Consider the following 13,734-nt stretch of genomic DNA (forward strand, 5'->3'; position numbering starts at 1 on the left):
ACGCCCCCTACTGGTTACCATAGCCTCCTTCTGGTTTCTAGGATTCACAGGAGCACAAACTGCGATTAGAGGATACGACAGAAAATCTAGTGAAACTTTCAAAATAAAAAATATTTAAAATTATTTAAAAAAATAAATAAATAAATAAAATTAAAAAAAAAAAAAAGAAAAAGGAAAATCCCATCGTGATCAGGCTCTAACGTGTACCCTGGAGAAGATTAATTTACTCCAGGACATTCGTCCTGTAACCTTGCTGACAAAGGAAGGAGAAAAAGGCGCATAACACGCTTTCATGTTAAGGTGCTGTTTATTTTATTTATTCACATCTCACGGTACACTCCGCTGAAAAGCTTTTGATACTTAATACTGACTCGGGCTTCACCTCACCCGGTTTAAACCTCCGACATCGCCCTCAGTTGACCCTGAGGACATTTCGAAATCCAAAACGTCCCTCCTACATTTTTCTTTACCCCCTCAGAAAACAGAGATTTGAATCCGGGGGGTTAAACGTAGTGAACGTTTCGATCTGGCACTGTACGCAAAGAAAAAAAAAAGTCCTGATTAAGTGATACTCTCACAACAACAATACAAACAAACCCCAAGCCCCTACGCTGCCTTGAAGCGGCGAGCTGGATTCCAAGTGCTGTGGAGGCTTCACACTGGAAAACACACAAAAAGTGGAGCATGGGTGGTGCCCCCGCCCCTGATCCTCCAGCATTTGTCTGTAGAATTCCACAAGAGTCAGGTGAGAGCGAGCAAGCCAGCACGCTGTAGAAGCATTCCGAAAAGAGTAAAACAAAAACAAAAAAAAAAACAGTTACAACCACGAGGTGCAGACTTTGCTTTTCTTCTTTATACAACTTTAAGGCAGGAAGTGTTTTTAAATAGTCTTTTGATTCATGCCTCCCTGCACAGCATTTCATTTTAAATAGGGGGTGGGGAGTGGAAAATGATGGGGTGGGGGTCAAGTGGGCCTGGAAGTATTCTAGTGTCCATCAGGCCCGTTTGAAAGGGGTGAAAAAGCCACAAGTCCAAACCGTTGTGCTATGCCATGTAGATGAAGGTGTTTATGTCGGCCTCGTCCCGCTTGATGTACTTGTGGTCGATAAGCCACTCGATCTGCTCCTTGATCATCTTCTTCTGTGGTAAAAACATGTTCTTTAAGATCTCCACCAGCTCCGTCTGCAGCTGGGCATTATTGATACGTTTCCTCATTTTCATGATTTGGATGATGGCCTCCTGTATGGCAAAGAAAATGGGCGGTATCAACAGCGGCTAGTGAGACACCTTCACAATTTTTATTTTTAAAAATCCTTTAGCCACAACACTTGCCTTACAAAACGCGTTTGAAAACGGGAAGGCAACACCGTAGCGCTTTATATCGTCTGATGGTTGCGATGTACCTGTGTTCTGAGTATCCTGAGCTGGACGATGCCCTCGTTCTCCTCCTCCCGCATTCTCTCTGTGGTGAGCTGCAGTCGACCGATCAGGTTGATCTTTCCCCGCTTCTGAACTTTTGAATTTTTTCTGGAAATATATCAATGCAAAGATAACCAACAAGGTGTTGTGACATTTAGTTTTGCATTTTATTTTACAATACAGTCCATATAAAAATCTGGAAAAAAATACAAATCTACCATATTGCTCAAAAATTGGCCAGGATGTAGTTATGTATATTAACAATTTATGTCACGTGAAAGTGCATTTTAAAACTAAATACAAGGGACTATTTCTGGAAAAGATTTTTTATTGTAGTGCCGCTTGTACGACACGATCGGGAATGTACGTCATAAACCTCAATTATTTTCCGATCTGGAATATACAGCGGCACTCCCCAAACGAGGAAAATGATAAGCTGATGATGCTTAAGAGGATGACGCATGTGGCGAATAATTATGCCATCCCTTAGCAAAGGGAACCCAACTTGAGGAAATACGGTATATAAAGAATTTTGCTTACATAAGGGAAAACTCTTGATTGACGTAGAATAACGTTCCTTCGGCGAAGTCTTTGGGCGACGACACCGCCGGGTCGTATGACAGCACCTGCCGCTTGAGTTTAGGAAACGCCACCAGAGACTGGAACAGAGGAGGAGGGAGACATGATGGGTCAGAATTGTGGCGAATAAAGAGACAGACAAAGTGAAGTTCAACCCAAAAAATCATGCATTCATTTTCTAGAGCATTACTAGAACTACGATTATTTTAACAAGTAGCTGAAAAGCAAATCAAATGTTCAGCATAAAAAAATAAAGAGAAGCTTTTTTTTACCCAGAGTGTGCGACGCAGCTCTGCGTCAGGAAGCTCCGTGGCAAGTTTGAGGTTCTCAAAACTGATCCTCTCCCTGGGCCGCTGGTTCCAGGCGAAGAGCACAGCCAGCTGGAAGGTTGTCACTTCCAGGTCGTACTGGCCCACCTCGTTCTTGAAGGTAATCTGGGGCAAAAAAAAACAAAAAAAAAACAAGCAGCCTTGAGCTTTAGTGTTTTGTACAGCCAAACAATCAAATGAGATTGCCGCGTGACACCCACAATGCCGTTGGACATGAGGTGATGCCAATGTAATTTGCGTCCGCTGTGGTTCTTCTTGTAGAAGTCCTCCACCTCTGGGATCAAGTCCTCCAGCTCCGTGGGCAGCGAGACAAACACTTTCTCGCTGCTCCGTGACCACGCGCCCGCATTGAGAATCTTGATGTTGACTGAGTCAGCTAAAGAAATAGAGAGGTTGGTTAAAACACATGTACATACATAAATAATGTTCCTCCGCTATATTACAGATTAAGAAACAATCATTTTTATTTATTTATGTTTACTGTATTCAACCAAGTCTGAATTTAGAATTACGTGCCATCAGTCTAGTACCTGTCACAACAAGCTGGTCAGCACTGAGGTCGACTAAAGATATACCTATTTAAGACTCAAAAGAAGATGCAGAGAAGGTCCCCAACTAAACTCCAGGAACAGTTGTTCGCAAAGTAGAGAGAATATATGCTTGTGTGTATGGATGCATGTTCTGTTGATATGCGTTACAGGAACAGTGTTTTTTTAAGTTTTACAATGACGTCACATCCATGCTAATTTCCTTGTCTTTTACCTGGTAGAGCCAACTTGTTGTGTTTATGCATTTCTTTGAAAGACTGGTTGAGGTCCTCCGATACTTTAATGTCCTGAAACATCCTGGCCAGCTTGTTGACGTAGTCCGCCGGCATTCCTACTTCCTGTTTGGATCAAAGAGAAAAAGTTTGGTGACGGGTAGATGTTAGAATTTTTTCCTGCCTTTTTGCACTTGACCTTACCCTGAGCCACTCCACCATGTTCTCCTCGATTTCGCTGTCTGCCGAGATGTCTAGGATAAGGCGGCGGGTCAGGTGGGCCTTGTGGTAGCGCATGAACACGTCTTTGTTCTGGACGTACTTCAGAACCAACAACTATAAAACACGTGGAAAAGAAATAACACATGACGGGTAAATATAGTCAAGAGCCACTTTATTAGGAACATTAGTTATATGAGCTCCAAAACAAGAGCAACATTTTCGTTCGCAAGCTTAAATGCATAATGTACTGAATAAATGCAAATTGTGTGATTCCAATGCCACAACTCAAGGACTCATTTGATGAAATGCAGTATCTTTGTAGAGACTAAAGCCTTTGATATAGCCAATGTGTTAAATGTCATTGTATGTACCAAATGTTGACTCAAAGTTACAATCCAGTGTGTGAGTTTTACAACAGCGCTCCGTGCTGACAAACCCGCTGTGCTGTGAACACCCAAGGAGAAAGGTGAGAAAAAAACAAAAAACAACACACACCACTTCCTTGAGTTTGGCCTCAATCTCCTCCGACGTGAGTTTCTTGCTGAGTGGAGTCTTCCTGAGCAGCATGTCACAGTAGTTGGCCAGCAGCTCCGGACACTTGGACTCGGGTTGTGTTTTCAAGCCCACGCTGCAAACACAGTGTGTGCCGTCACATGATATGGTGTTTGTTATATGGGGGAGGGCAAAATCGCACAATGTCTTACCCTTTCTGTTTCATGGGAAGTTCTAATTTAAATATAGTGGCATCATTGACGACCGCTTTATAGGCCTGCGGAGAGGTGAGAAGAAGTTGAGAACAAACCAAATTATTTGTCATTTTTCCACAGAGGCTGAGAAGACAAAGCCACCTCCAACGCTAACATGCAGGCCCAAGCAGTGGAAAAGAGTCACTGGCCGACGCGGGACTCACTTTGTCTCTGGCGGTGAGGAAACGAGGGTCGTCCTGGAAGGCTTCTTTAACCAGACGACTAAAGCGGTTGAACAACGTGAGCAGCTGCTCCACATATTTCTCTGAATCCTGCAACAAAATGGGAACGCATTTTGAAAGGGGCGGACATGCTGAGAAGCACAAAAATCAAAGGCTCCAAAGAGTGCTTTTTTCCCCCCTGTTTTGGGGTTCCACTGGCGCTCCTGATGTGTGTGTGGGGGAGGTTTACCGGCACGCCCGGTTTTTTTTCCCCATTAAAAACAAAACAAAAACCTAGAAGAGGGGGGGAAGGGGTCCTTTGCAGCACTCACAGAGGTAATGGTCTCGGCGGAGGCCACCATGTCGGCAAGGCCGGCGCTCATGATGTGTTCCTCCAAGTCCTTAAGCATGGGTTCGATGCCGCTCGGCACTTTGTCCATCAGCGAAAACATCAGGTGCAGCTCTTTAAGTAACAGAAAAAGGCAAGATTTAAAAAAAACAGCAAATGGACGCTTTATGTGTGAAGGTTTTGGTCATGGCTAATTCCTGGCTCCTAAGTGAAGGGGGCACTTACTTTCTGTTTCATTCCTCTTGATCATGCCTGGACACTCGGCTAAGATGGTCTCCTTGAAGGACGTTACCAGAGCGTTGACGCAACACTCCATTAGCTGGGAAGCAGAACAGACGGCTTTACTTTTACGGAAAATGTGTTTTTTCATGCCTGCCCAACCTCTCGATTGTCAAATTAAACAAAAAAGTACACTCGGTATCCCGATTTCTGAAAAAACTGGACTGGCCATTGATTGGAGACGAGCTTGACGAGGTTAAGGCTCGTTTGTGCTCAGCCACATCTGGAACTAGATGTGTAAATATCATTGCCCTTACGTGTAGATGCCTCCATCCCGCTGAAATGAACATTTTGTGAAGAATCAAAATGGTGGCGCCACTCTGAATCAAAGTTTTCCAGAAATATGAAGATGGGGCAACTTATTTCTACAATATGGGCAGCAAAATGATCCACGCAAAGCTTTGAAGTGGCGATTTTTCTTCAAACTTTTTGAAATGAAATTTTCCAAATTGGTCAACTAATTCTTTTTTTTTTTTTTCTACCATGGGAGGGATGGCCATAAGGCGCAATACATTCGATACAAAATATTAAAGAGAAAAAGTATACTTGTTTGTGTCTAGGGTCTAACACTCACTGCTTGTACAGAGTTGCAGTCGCGCCTCGTCTCCAGGTATCGTAGTGCACGTTTCTCCTCTTCCCTCAACTTGGAATCAGCCTAATCGAGCACATATTGACGTTAGAATTTTATTTCCGTATAGCGATTAAATGCTGTGAGCTCACATATTTCATGTAGTTCTGGACGCCATTTTGTTGGAGATACGCTGGCGCCTGCGTTCGGTAGAAGCGCTCAGTGGAATCCATGTAGGCTTTTTCAAAATTATCCCTGTAGATCTGCAGTTTGTCATCAGGGTTTGAGCACAAGTTCACTGCGGGAACGAAGAGAGGAACATCATGCACTCATTGTTTTGTCTCGTCAAATCAAATGTCTGCACTTCCAAAAAAATAAAATAAAAAATTATAAAAAATGGAGCATCTGTTGCAACTGGATGGGGTTAAAATCACTTTGAATAATGTTTTTACGCAAAGTCACGCCATGGCCTAATTGAGCACCGAGTGCATCATCCACTACAATAAATGAATACGCAAGCCCAAAAAGGTGTTTCAGTTTTCCTCAAAGGAAAAAAGCAGCCAGTGAAGTGAAGCCTTTACCACAACACGCCCAGACATCATCACTCTCACATTTCAAAAAGAGAGGCATCACCCCAAACACAAGTTTATTCACGAAACCCCCCAGAACACGGCATAAGGAAACAGCACTTTTTAGCAACTTGTTAGGTTGCTACATGGTTCCAATAGTAGACGGTTGCTCACCGTAAGACTCTCGCACTCCGATGACCAACTGTGAATCGAAGGCTTCCCCCAGCCGCTCGGCGTGGACCAGCTTCATTGCGCTGTCTTGTAACCTGTTCTTAATGTTGGAGAAGATGGACTCGTTCCACGTGTCCAGCATCAGCTGCGGGATCAAGACAAGCGGCGGTCATTAGCGTACCCCGCGACAATCCTTCAATTCCCGCTCGGCCACTCACCTTCCGTACGATGCTGTCCTCCATGTTGGACTTTTTGTTGCTGCCTTGCTTGCCCATTAGCGTGATCTCCAGCTGGCAGAACGGCTTGGGCAAGATGTCGCACTGCGTGAAGAACTTTCTCCACTCCACGATGTAGGCCTTAAGCAGCGCCGTGTCATCCTGGTGACTCAGCACCCGCTTTGAGAAAACAGTGGCAACCATGGCAAACATAAATTTACCTAAACTAAAAATAGGCACCATCTCTCTAATACAGGGATTGAGAGAATACCAAACAGTGCTTCAAATAGTCGTTAAGTGTAATTATCTCAATTCATTGATAACTATTCTTGACAAAAATCATTACCACAGTGCACATTTCCTGGAGATTAGACTGTCTGCAAAGATGACGTTTAATTTGCTTGGTGCATCATCTATTTGAATAAATAAATGCCACACTCCAAATGACATGTCCTTTAACAAAACAACAACATTAACTTCCCTCAAATAGGGGCCATCTCTCTATTATACACCGCTTTATACATTGCTGTTGTAAAATCTTGGCAACCCAGGCACATTTCAGATCTCCTCTGTGAGGTGACTGGTGATTGGAGTGTTTTTCCATTTCAGTATCTGAGCCACAGCAGTATCACTACGAAAAGCAGATTTAAAGAGCAACGCACAATGGGAAAATATACCAGTGTGCTCGCATGCAGAGAGGAGGCATTAGGAAAATTGAAAATAAATCAAAATGTGAGATGTAATGTCAATATGTTAAATCTGTCATTGCAGTCTCATTCTTTCTTACTGCTTGTGCTTGTTTAATAAAGTCAAGGATGTCCTCCTTAAGGGCCTGGTGGATCTTAGCGGGACCTTTGTCGTCCCAAAGGCAGACAGCGTGGACGTCTCTGCGGAAAGAGAAGGCGTCCCCCAACTAAAGTTTCCCTTGGGTATGAACTTTGACATAAACTTTTTTTTGTTTTGGTTTTAACTTACGAGAAAAGGTCGAACCACTGCTGTTTGGTGACTGACTCCTGCCGTAACAGCTTTAATACGATGGGACGCATCAGGTCCCATTTATCCTCGAACTGAAGGGAGCCTTTGTTCTGGGAGGGAAGAAAAGAAAAAAACATAAATTACATTAGTGATAATACTGGTAATATGAACACTGACAGGTGGCTGTAACCCTCGTGGATTTATTTAATGGAGAATGATTAAAATCTGCAACTCCCCATCATATAAAAAGCAGTACCAATGCAGCCTGTTGATGTGCATGATTATTGATTTTAGAACTAAGCCAAATAGGTGACTGTCAGGCTGCCTTTGACGCCAGTGAGGGGGTTTAGTGGCGGCTCAGTGTGCAGAAAATACCCCCCGCCAGATGCCTTTTGGCAGCCCTTAGCGTGGGTTTGAAGGGGGCCAACCAGTCAGCTGCAGATTCCTGTGTCTGCCTGCTTGACAGATGATAGCGCGGCTTCTGCGTGGGGGCGCGCGGACAAAAACACGTCCCGGCGGGTTACGCGGAGCCCTCACTGCCGGGCCTTCCTACCTTTCTTCCGCCCTTCGCATGTTACCGCTCTTGCCACTGCTCTCATTTAAGAAGCTAACGTGGTAGCTTTGCCATTGCTAAATCTCTGTCAGGTAGCAAATGCTAGCCAAGTTAAAATGCTCCCCGTGCCGGCGTCAAAGCGGATAACGCTGGCGGTGATCCGCTGACGGGGCTCTTCCGGAAGCGGGGGACTCTCACGACGACGCGGCGACTCGCGGCTGACACGCACATCGGCGGCCGATAAGTGGAAATTAATTAAATTGAAGTGGGCTCCTACCTTTAGCAAATTAGACGTCGCCATGTTCCCTTAACTTATAGTCGCGCCGAATCTCGCGAGAGCTTGGCGGCTGGTCATCATATCGCATGTATCGTTTCAAGAATCTATAATAATAATAATAATAACAACGATAATGGTAGCAGTAGTAATAGTAATAAAAATAATAATTATAAGAATATATATATATATATATATATTTATATATATATATATATATATATATAAGACGTATAAGTATACATATATATATATATACATTAAAAAACGGTCTTGATTAAAATCATGTATCACAAAACAACAACAATGCATGACAAGGTTATACAGTAATTTTTTAACCGATTTTTAAACCTGCATTAACAGCACAGATAATTAAAAAAATATTTAACATGACAACTATAAGCATAAAGAAAAACTCTGCAATAAAGTTAAAAAAATACAAAACTATGCCCTGCAATCGGTTGGCGAAAAGTCCAGGGTGTATCCCACTCACCTCAAGTCAGGTGGAATAGGTGCACTACATTATTACAGTTAATATCTGCAATGATCAGAAAGGTCCAAAATTGCACCCACAAAAGGATTATATCCAAGATATGCATGGCAGATTAAAGATGAGGTGAAAGTGTTGAAGAATAGTTTTGGTGCTTGTTATCATTCTTTTGGTGCGTGACAACCTTGGACGGGTGTTTTCCCACACCAGTGCAAAGAAGTCATCCTTCACTTCAAGATAAGAAGAGCAGTTTGCAGAAGAAAAGAGGAGGAAGAATATTCTTGCTACAATGTAGGTCGTATTTTGTGTTATCCAAGTGATATTTTAAAATTATTTAAGGTTTATGTTGCAGCTTTATAATTAAGAATACAGGTTTTTAAAACTTTATGCTTTATCTAAACTTCTTGGAATCATGTCCAAATATAACAACAGCAGGGAAATCGACCCATTTACTCAAAAGAGAGCCAAGCCATCTTTAATGGCATAATTGATGTACTCATTGCATTGAGTGTCATCTTCCACACATCTGGTCACAGTCAACCTCGGCTGTGATTTACTTATGCAAAACGCATGCCAATGGGCTGATGAAATCACTCTCAAAAGAGAACCCTGCTAATTACTGTAGTCGGCTGAATAACAACTTTCACAACAAACAATTAATCAGGAAGCCATTTATCAAGAAACATGTGCGTGCTTCATCACTAAAATATGTAATAAACTATGTAATTAATTAATTACAGTATATTTATTTCTTTTCAACAACGTATCTCTTAAAATATTTTGTTTTTAATGGCCTATTTGTATCACCGTAAGAAATTGTTTTTTTTTTATTCATTTACCTAATATCGTATGATTTATTTATTATTTAACATTTATTTTCGTACGGTTTTGGCAGGTACTGTATAATTTGGAAGCGACGCCTAAATGTGACGTACAGACGCAAGTAGTCCTATTGGTTTTATCTAAAATGACGTGAGTACCACGCGTCACCGCTTCTGAACGAGCAGGAGCGAGACAGGAGACTCCAATAAACTGCCGACCCTCCAAATGATAAAGTGTCAAATTATATTAAAGTAGGAAAAATTCCGACTGAGGACACGAGGACTGTCACAGGTCGTTATTTTTGCGCCAATGGGAGAAGTAGGAGGAGAAAGAGGAGGGAAAGGGACTTCCGGTGCGGCAGCATGATAAGGCTCGTAACTTGCACGCTTACCCGAAGAGGCAGAATGTGGACTGGCTTCTTCTAACATTGCCGGATTGAATATTATCATGTGAGTCAATGGACTAAAGTAAATCTTTGGTGTTTTATCCTTTAAACTATCAACGAGAAGTCTGCTGATTAGCTCAAGGTAAGATTCGTGCACGTCTGACATAGTTTGGTTGTCATTGAAACTTACCAGTGAGTCATCTTCTGAAATAATGAATTGCTGGCATTTCTGTGCCAAAACCACGTTAATTTGAACGTGAAACTATACTTTTTTTACCAGTCATTTTGGTGCGGTAAATTACGATGTCTGTGAAATTAAAAAAAGAGTAAGGCACTAAGCATTTTTAATTTGTATTTTTTTTTTAATCAGTTTTGTGCTATATTTCAGCTATCAGCGGAATTTGTATCAATTGAAGATAAGTACCCACGAAAGACGGGGAAAGAAAAGAAAACTAAATAACACGTGTTTCCATTAGTGGAGTCATTCTTACATTATCCAGCAAGACAATCTTGGACAGTACCACTAATTGGAAGCATGAGACATTCCAGTGTGACTTGTGACATGCTTTCATTAATTAATTATCCAGGACACTAATTCCTCTACATGTCTCCTTTGTAATCTTAGAGTGCTGTCAAGACATGGAGGCCCAACCGGATGAGAAGATGTGTGGGAAATTGAGACTGGCCTGCGGTCTGTACAATTACAAACTGAAGGATGTCTTCACGTGGTGAGCGCTTGGAATGCGGACCTGTTTTTATTGGGACCTAATCTGAGGTAGCAGGCGTTGTTCCTCACATGCTCTCCTCTTTCCAGGGATCTGCTGAAGACCTTGGTCATGGGCCAGGTCTTGTCCCTGATGATCTGCGGCACGGCAGTGAGCTGCCAGTACCTGGCTGACGCTGGCGCAGAGACGCCCATGTTGCAAAGCTTCCTCAACTACGCCCTGCTGCTGCTCGCCTACTCCACCGTCCTCTGCACCCGCAAAGGTCAGAATGGATTGTGAAAGTGAAAGTGTTATTCGTTTTGAGCTAGCTTTCCAATAGATTCTCACTCCACAATGTTATGTGCATTCCCTGCACTGCTCTACAGAGATTCATACCATCCTGATGTTCTCCCACTCCCTCCTACACTTATTCGGTTTGGTCTGTGATTAAAAAAAAAAAATAGCACTGCAGCATGCATTTTTTTTGTGCGTCTCCAGGGGAGCAAAACTTCCTGCAGGTGCTCAAGACCAAGTGGTGGAAGTACCTTTTGATGGGTCTGGCTGACGTGGAAGCCAACTACACGGTTGTCAAGGCCTACCGCTACACCACGCTGACCAGCATCCAGGTGAAACGCAACAGCAAGTATAGTATTGTTGCTTATTGTTGATTAAAAGCTTTTGCCATCCTTCCACACCAACATGAACATGATGGATAAAAAGAACAGAATTGGGAAACTAGCTAATTATTGCAAAAAAAGTTTAATGTTTTATGGTAATAAGGTTGAATTAGGGGAGAGTTAAAAATAATAAAATTGCCATGAAAACCACCATGTGTTTTGCAGCTGCTAGACTGCTTCGTGGTACCGGCGCTGATGCTCATGTCCTGGTTCCTGCTGAAGACTCGCTACAGGCCGCTACACTACATTGCCGTGACTGTGTGCCTGCTTGGCGTGGGCGCCATGGTGGGTGCTGACATCCTGGCCGGAAGAGACCAAGGATCCAGTAAAGAGGCCTTCTTTCTTTCTTCTCCAAATGAAGTCGCCACCTTCTATGAATGGATTGATTTTTGCAGCCAGCGATGTGATGTTGGGCGACAGCTTGGTGCTGATTAGCGCCGTCCTCTACGCCGTGTCCAACATGTGCCAGGAGTTCACCGTGAAGAACCGCAGCCGGGTGGAGTTCTTAGGAATGATGGGATTCTTCGGGACAATCATCAGCGGGATTCAATTGTGAGCTTTCCACCCCACCCCCCCAAAAATTTTTTTTAACTATAATTAAAGCCACTTTTTTTTGGCATTTACACAGAATAATAAATGTATGGAAATTGTTACTTAGTTAGTTTTCCTCTGGCTGAAGCTGTTCTCCTCCACAGAACCGCACTCGAAGTCAGTGCAGTCAAGAAAATCAAGTGGAACTTTCACATTGGTGAGTTAACTCTCCATCTTAATTGTGTAAATTTGTCATGAACATTTAACCGTATTTCACTGGTCATGATGGTGGTCTGTAGAAAGCACAGTAGCAGTTCTTTTTTTAACTTTGTGTAAAAAGTTTTGAGAATCCCATGTGTAATCCATCTGTGATGTTGATGTTATTGTCGTCTTTGTCTTGCGCAGCCATGCTGTTTGTCCTGTACGTGCTGTGTATGTTCGCACTGTACACTTTCATGCCGGTGGTGGTGAAGAGGACCAGCGCCACCGCCGTCAACCTGTCACTGCTCACCGCTGACCTCTTCAGCCTCTTCTGTGGCCTCTTCCTCTTCCACTACACGGTAGGGAGAAACAACAAAAAAAAATCTATTTCCTCGTCCATTCATTTTCTGTAGTGGCCAAACTGAAATTTATGAATAGCGACTAGGGGTTGATCTCAACTGACGCCTGCATAGAAGGGGTTTGCAATTGTGCATAAATGCCGCAAGAAGGTAACAGCGCACTTGAAATGCGAGAGGATTATAAAACATCATCGCCATGCATCTAGCATGTACACAATCATGAAATAATGTTACTTAAACAATCATATTCAGTAGTTCTGAAAATTATTAAACTTGACAAATGTTTTTTTTTTCTTCCATATCTCAACGATGGAACATTTTCATTTCCAGTTCTCAGCACTGTACATCATGGCGTTCATCCTCATCATGTTGGGCTTTGTCACTTTCAACGCCGTGCCCACATACTCTGCTCAGCCCGAGCCTGACTCCCGCGACTCTTCGGACCAGGAGACCCGGAGCGCCTCGGACCGCCTGCTGCCAGCTGACAGAAATGGACAAAGTCACCTGACGGTGGTCTCTGCGCTTTGACCACAGAAGAAGAAGAAAAAGAAAGTCTTTCTGTTCTAGGAAAGACATCTCAAATGTTGTCTTCCATCATAGTGTTACAAGAACAAGCTTTTGTTCACGTTCATTTCGGAAAAGCTACTGAGTATTTGTTTTGATGTTACTGCTACTAACATGGTGCTTGCTACTTGTTGGGACACACGTCAGAGGCTATTCATGATCCTGAGCTGTCACACTCTAAAATGCTTGCCAGTCAATTGCAGATGGGTCACAGACAAACAATCATTTATACTCACACCCAGGGAGGCTGGGGCTGGATTTGAACCCACGACCTCTGCACTGTGCTAACCAGTTGACCACCGTGCTGCTCCTGTTTTGTTTTTAATTTAAAATAAAAATGACTTCAATTTGAAAGTCATATTTGACTAATGTATTTAATATAATGTGCATTTTTATTTTTTATTTTTCATGCAGTTATGTGGAAAAGTCAACTTTTTTATAAGTTCCAAAAGTGGAAAGAATATTTAAGTGTATGACTAAACCCAAAAGTCATTTTATTTACCATAATACAATTATGTAGAAAATTCTGACATAAAATCCTTAATTTTTGTAATTATTTACTACACAAGTGGTAAAAACAAATGCCTTTTTTCAAAGTGCCAGATTTTTATACACAATTTCATTGAGCGTTGACTTGAGCCTTGATGCCTGTTATCTGCCAAACTATGATTATCTATTGTTTACAATTAAACTGATTTCATAAAAACTTTTTTTTTTACAAATTATTTCTTTTATAATTCAACGATTGAAATTACCCCCCCAAAAAAATATGCAATGCGTTGTTTGAGATTCTTCATTTAACCATGTACATTATATTTTCTGATGTCTCTAA

The 13,734-nt window shown here is 42.4% G+C and overlaps 2 protein-coding genes across 4 annotated transcripts; one reads left to right on the forward strand and one right to left on the reverse strand.

Moving 5' to 3' along the window:
* Positions 1 to 288: 288 nt before the first annotated feature.
* On the reverse strand, positions 289 to 8,252 carry LOC148320564 (cullin-5). Of its 2 annotated transcripts, none has more exons than XM_088280097.1 (19): positions 8,173 to 8,252; positions 7,343 to 7,452; positions 7,155 to 7,254; positions 6,371 to 6,547; positions 6,156 to 6,297; positions 5,565 to 5,710; positions 5,419 to 5,499; positions 4,791 to 4,884; positions 4,549 to 4,679; positions 4,220 to 4,327; positions 4,014 to 4,078; positions 3,805 to 3,937; positions 3,292 to 3,423; positions 3,090 to 3,213; positions 2,528 to 2,703; positions 2,271 to 2,432; positions 1,960 to 2,078; positions 1,404 to 1,527; positions 289 to 1,239 (listed from the first exon to the last, which is right to left on the reverse strand). In XM_088280097.1, the coding sequence occupies exons 1-19, from the start codon at positions 8,194 to 8,196 to the stop codon at positions 1,045 to 1,047; spliced, it is 2,343 nt and encodes a 780-aa protein (XP_088136223.1). In that variant the 5' UTR covers positions 8,197 to 8,252; the 3' UTR covers positions 289 to 1,044. The 2 variants fall into 2 exon arrangements, with proteins under 2 accessions (XP_088136223.1, XP_088136224.1); XM_088280098.1 differs by lacking the exon at positions 8,173 to 8,252 and adding an exon at positions 7,896 to 8,164.
* Positions 8,253 to 9,620: 1,368 nt separating this feature from the next.
* LOC148320565 (queuine/queuosine transporter SLC35F2-like) lies at positions 9,621 to 13,271 on the forward strand. Of its 2 annotated transcripts, none has more exons than XM_088279510.1 (9): positions 9,621 to 10,008; positions 10,492 to 10,594; positions 10,681 to 10,853; positions 11,069 to 11,196; positions 11,413 to 11,572; positions 11,643 to 11,799; positions 11,943 to 11,995; positions 12,184 to 12,338; positions 12,669 to 13,271. In XM_088279510.1, exons 2-9 carry the CDS (start codon positions 10,506 to 10,508, stop codon positions 12,864 to 12,866), a joined length of 1,113 nt encoding a protein of 370 aa, XP_088135636.1. In that variant the 5' UTR covers positions 9,621 to 10,008; positions 10,492 to 10,505; the 3' UTR covers positions 12,867 to 13,271. The 2 variants fall into 2 exon arrangements, with proteins under 2 accessions (XP_088135636.1, XP_088135637.1); XM_088279511.1 differs by having other exon boundaries at positions 9,621 to 9,930.
* The last annotated feature ends 463 nt before the right edge of the window (positions 13,272 to 13,734 follow it).

The sequence above is a fragment of the Idiotropiscis lumnitzeri genome, chromosome 17 (assembly GCF_059441095.1).
Source record: "Idiotropiscis lumnitzeri isolate Australia: NSW breed Sydney's pygmy pipehorse chromosome 17, RoL_Ilum_1.0, whole genome shotgun sequence".
Classification (NCBI taxonomy): domain Eukaryota; kingdom Metazoa; phylum Chordata; class Actinopteri; order Syngnathiformes; family Syngnathidae; genus Idiotropiscis; species Idiotropiscis lumnitzeri.

Coding starts and splice junctions, on each gene's coding strand:
- LOC148320565 (XM_088279510.1), top strand. CDS start 10,506: ATGGAGGCCCAACCGGATGAGAAGATGTGTGGGAAATTGAGACTGGCC. Junction 11,573..11,642: donor CGGAAGAGACCAAGGATCCA/GTAAAGAGGCCT, acceptor TGATTTTTGCAG/CCAGCGATGTGATGTTGGGC. Junction 11,996..12,183: donor CAAGTGGAACTTTCACATTG/GTGAGTTAACTC, acceptor TGTCTTGCGCAG/CCATGCTGTTTGTCCTGTAC.
- LOC148320564 (XM_088280097.1), bottom strand. CDS start 8,196: ATGGCGACGTCTAATTTGCTAAAG. Junction 6,298..6,370: donor AGGACAGCATCGTACGGAAG/GTGAGTGGCCGA, acceptor TTGATCCCGCAG/CTGATGCTGGACACGTGGAA. Junction 4,328..4,548: donor CCGCCGAGACCATTACCTCT/GTGAGTGCTGCA, acceptor ATTTTGTTGCAG/GATTCAGAGAAATATGTGGA.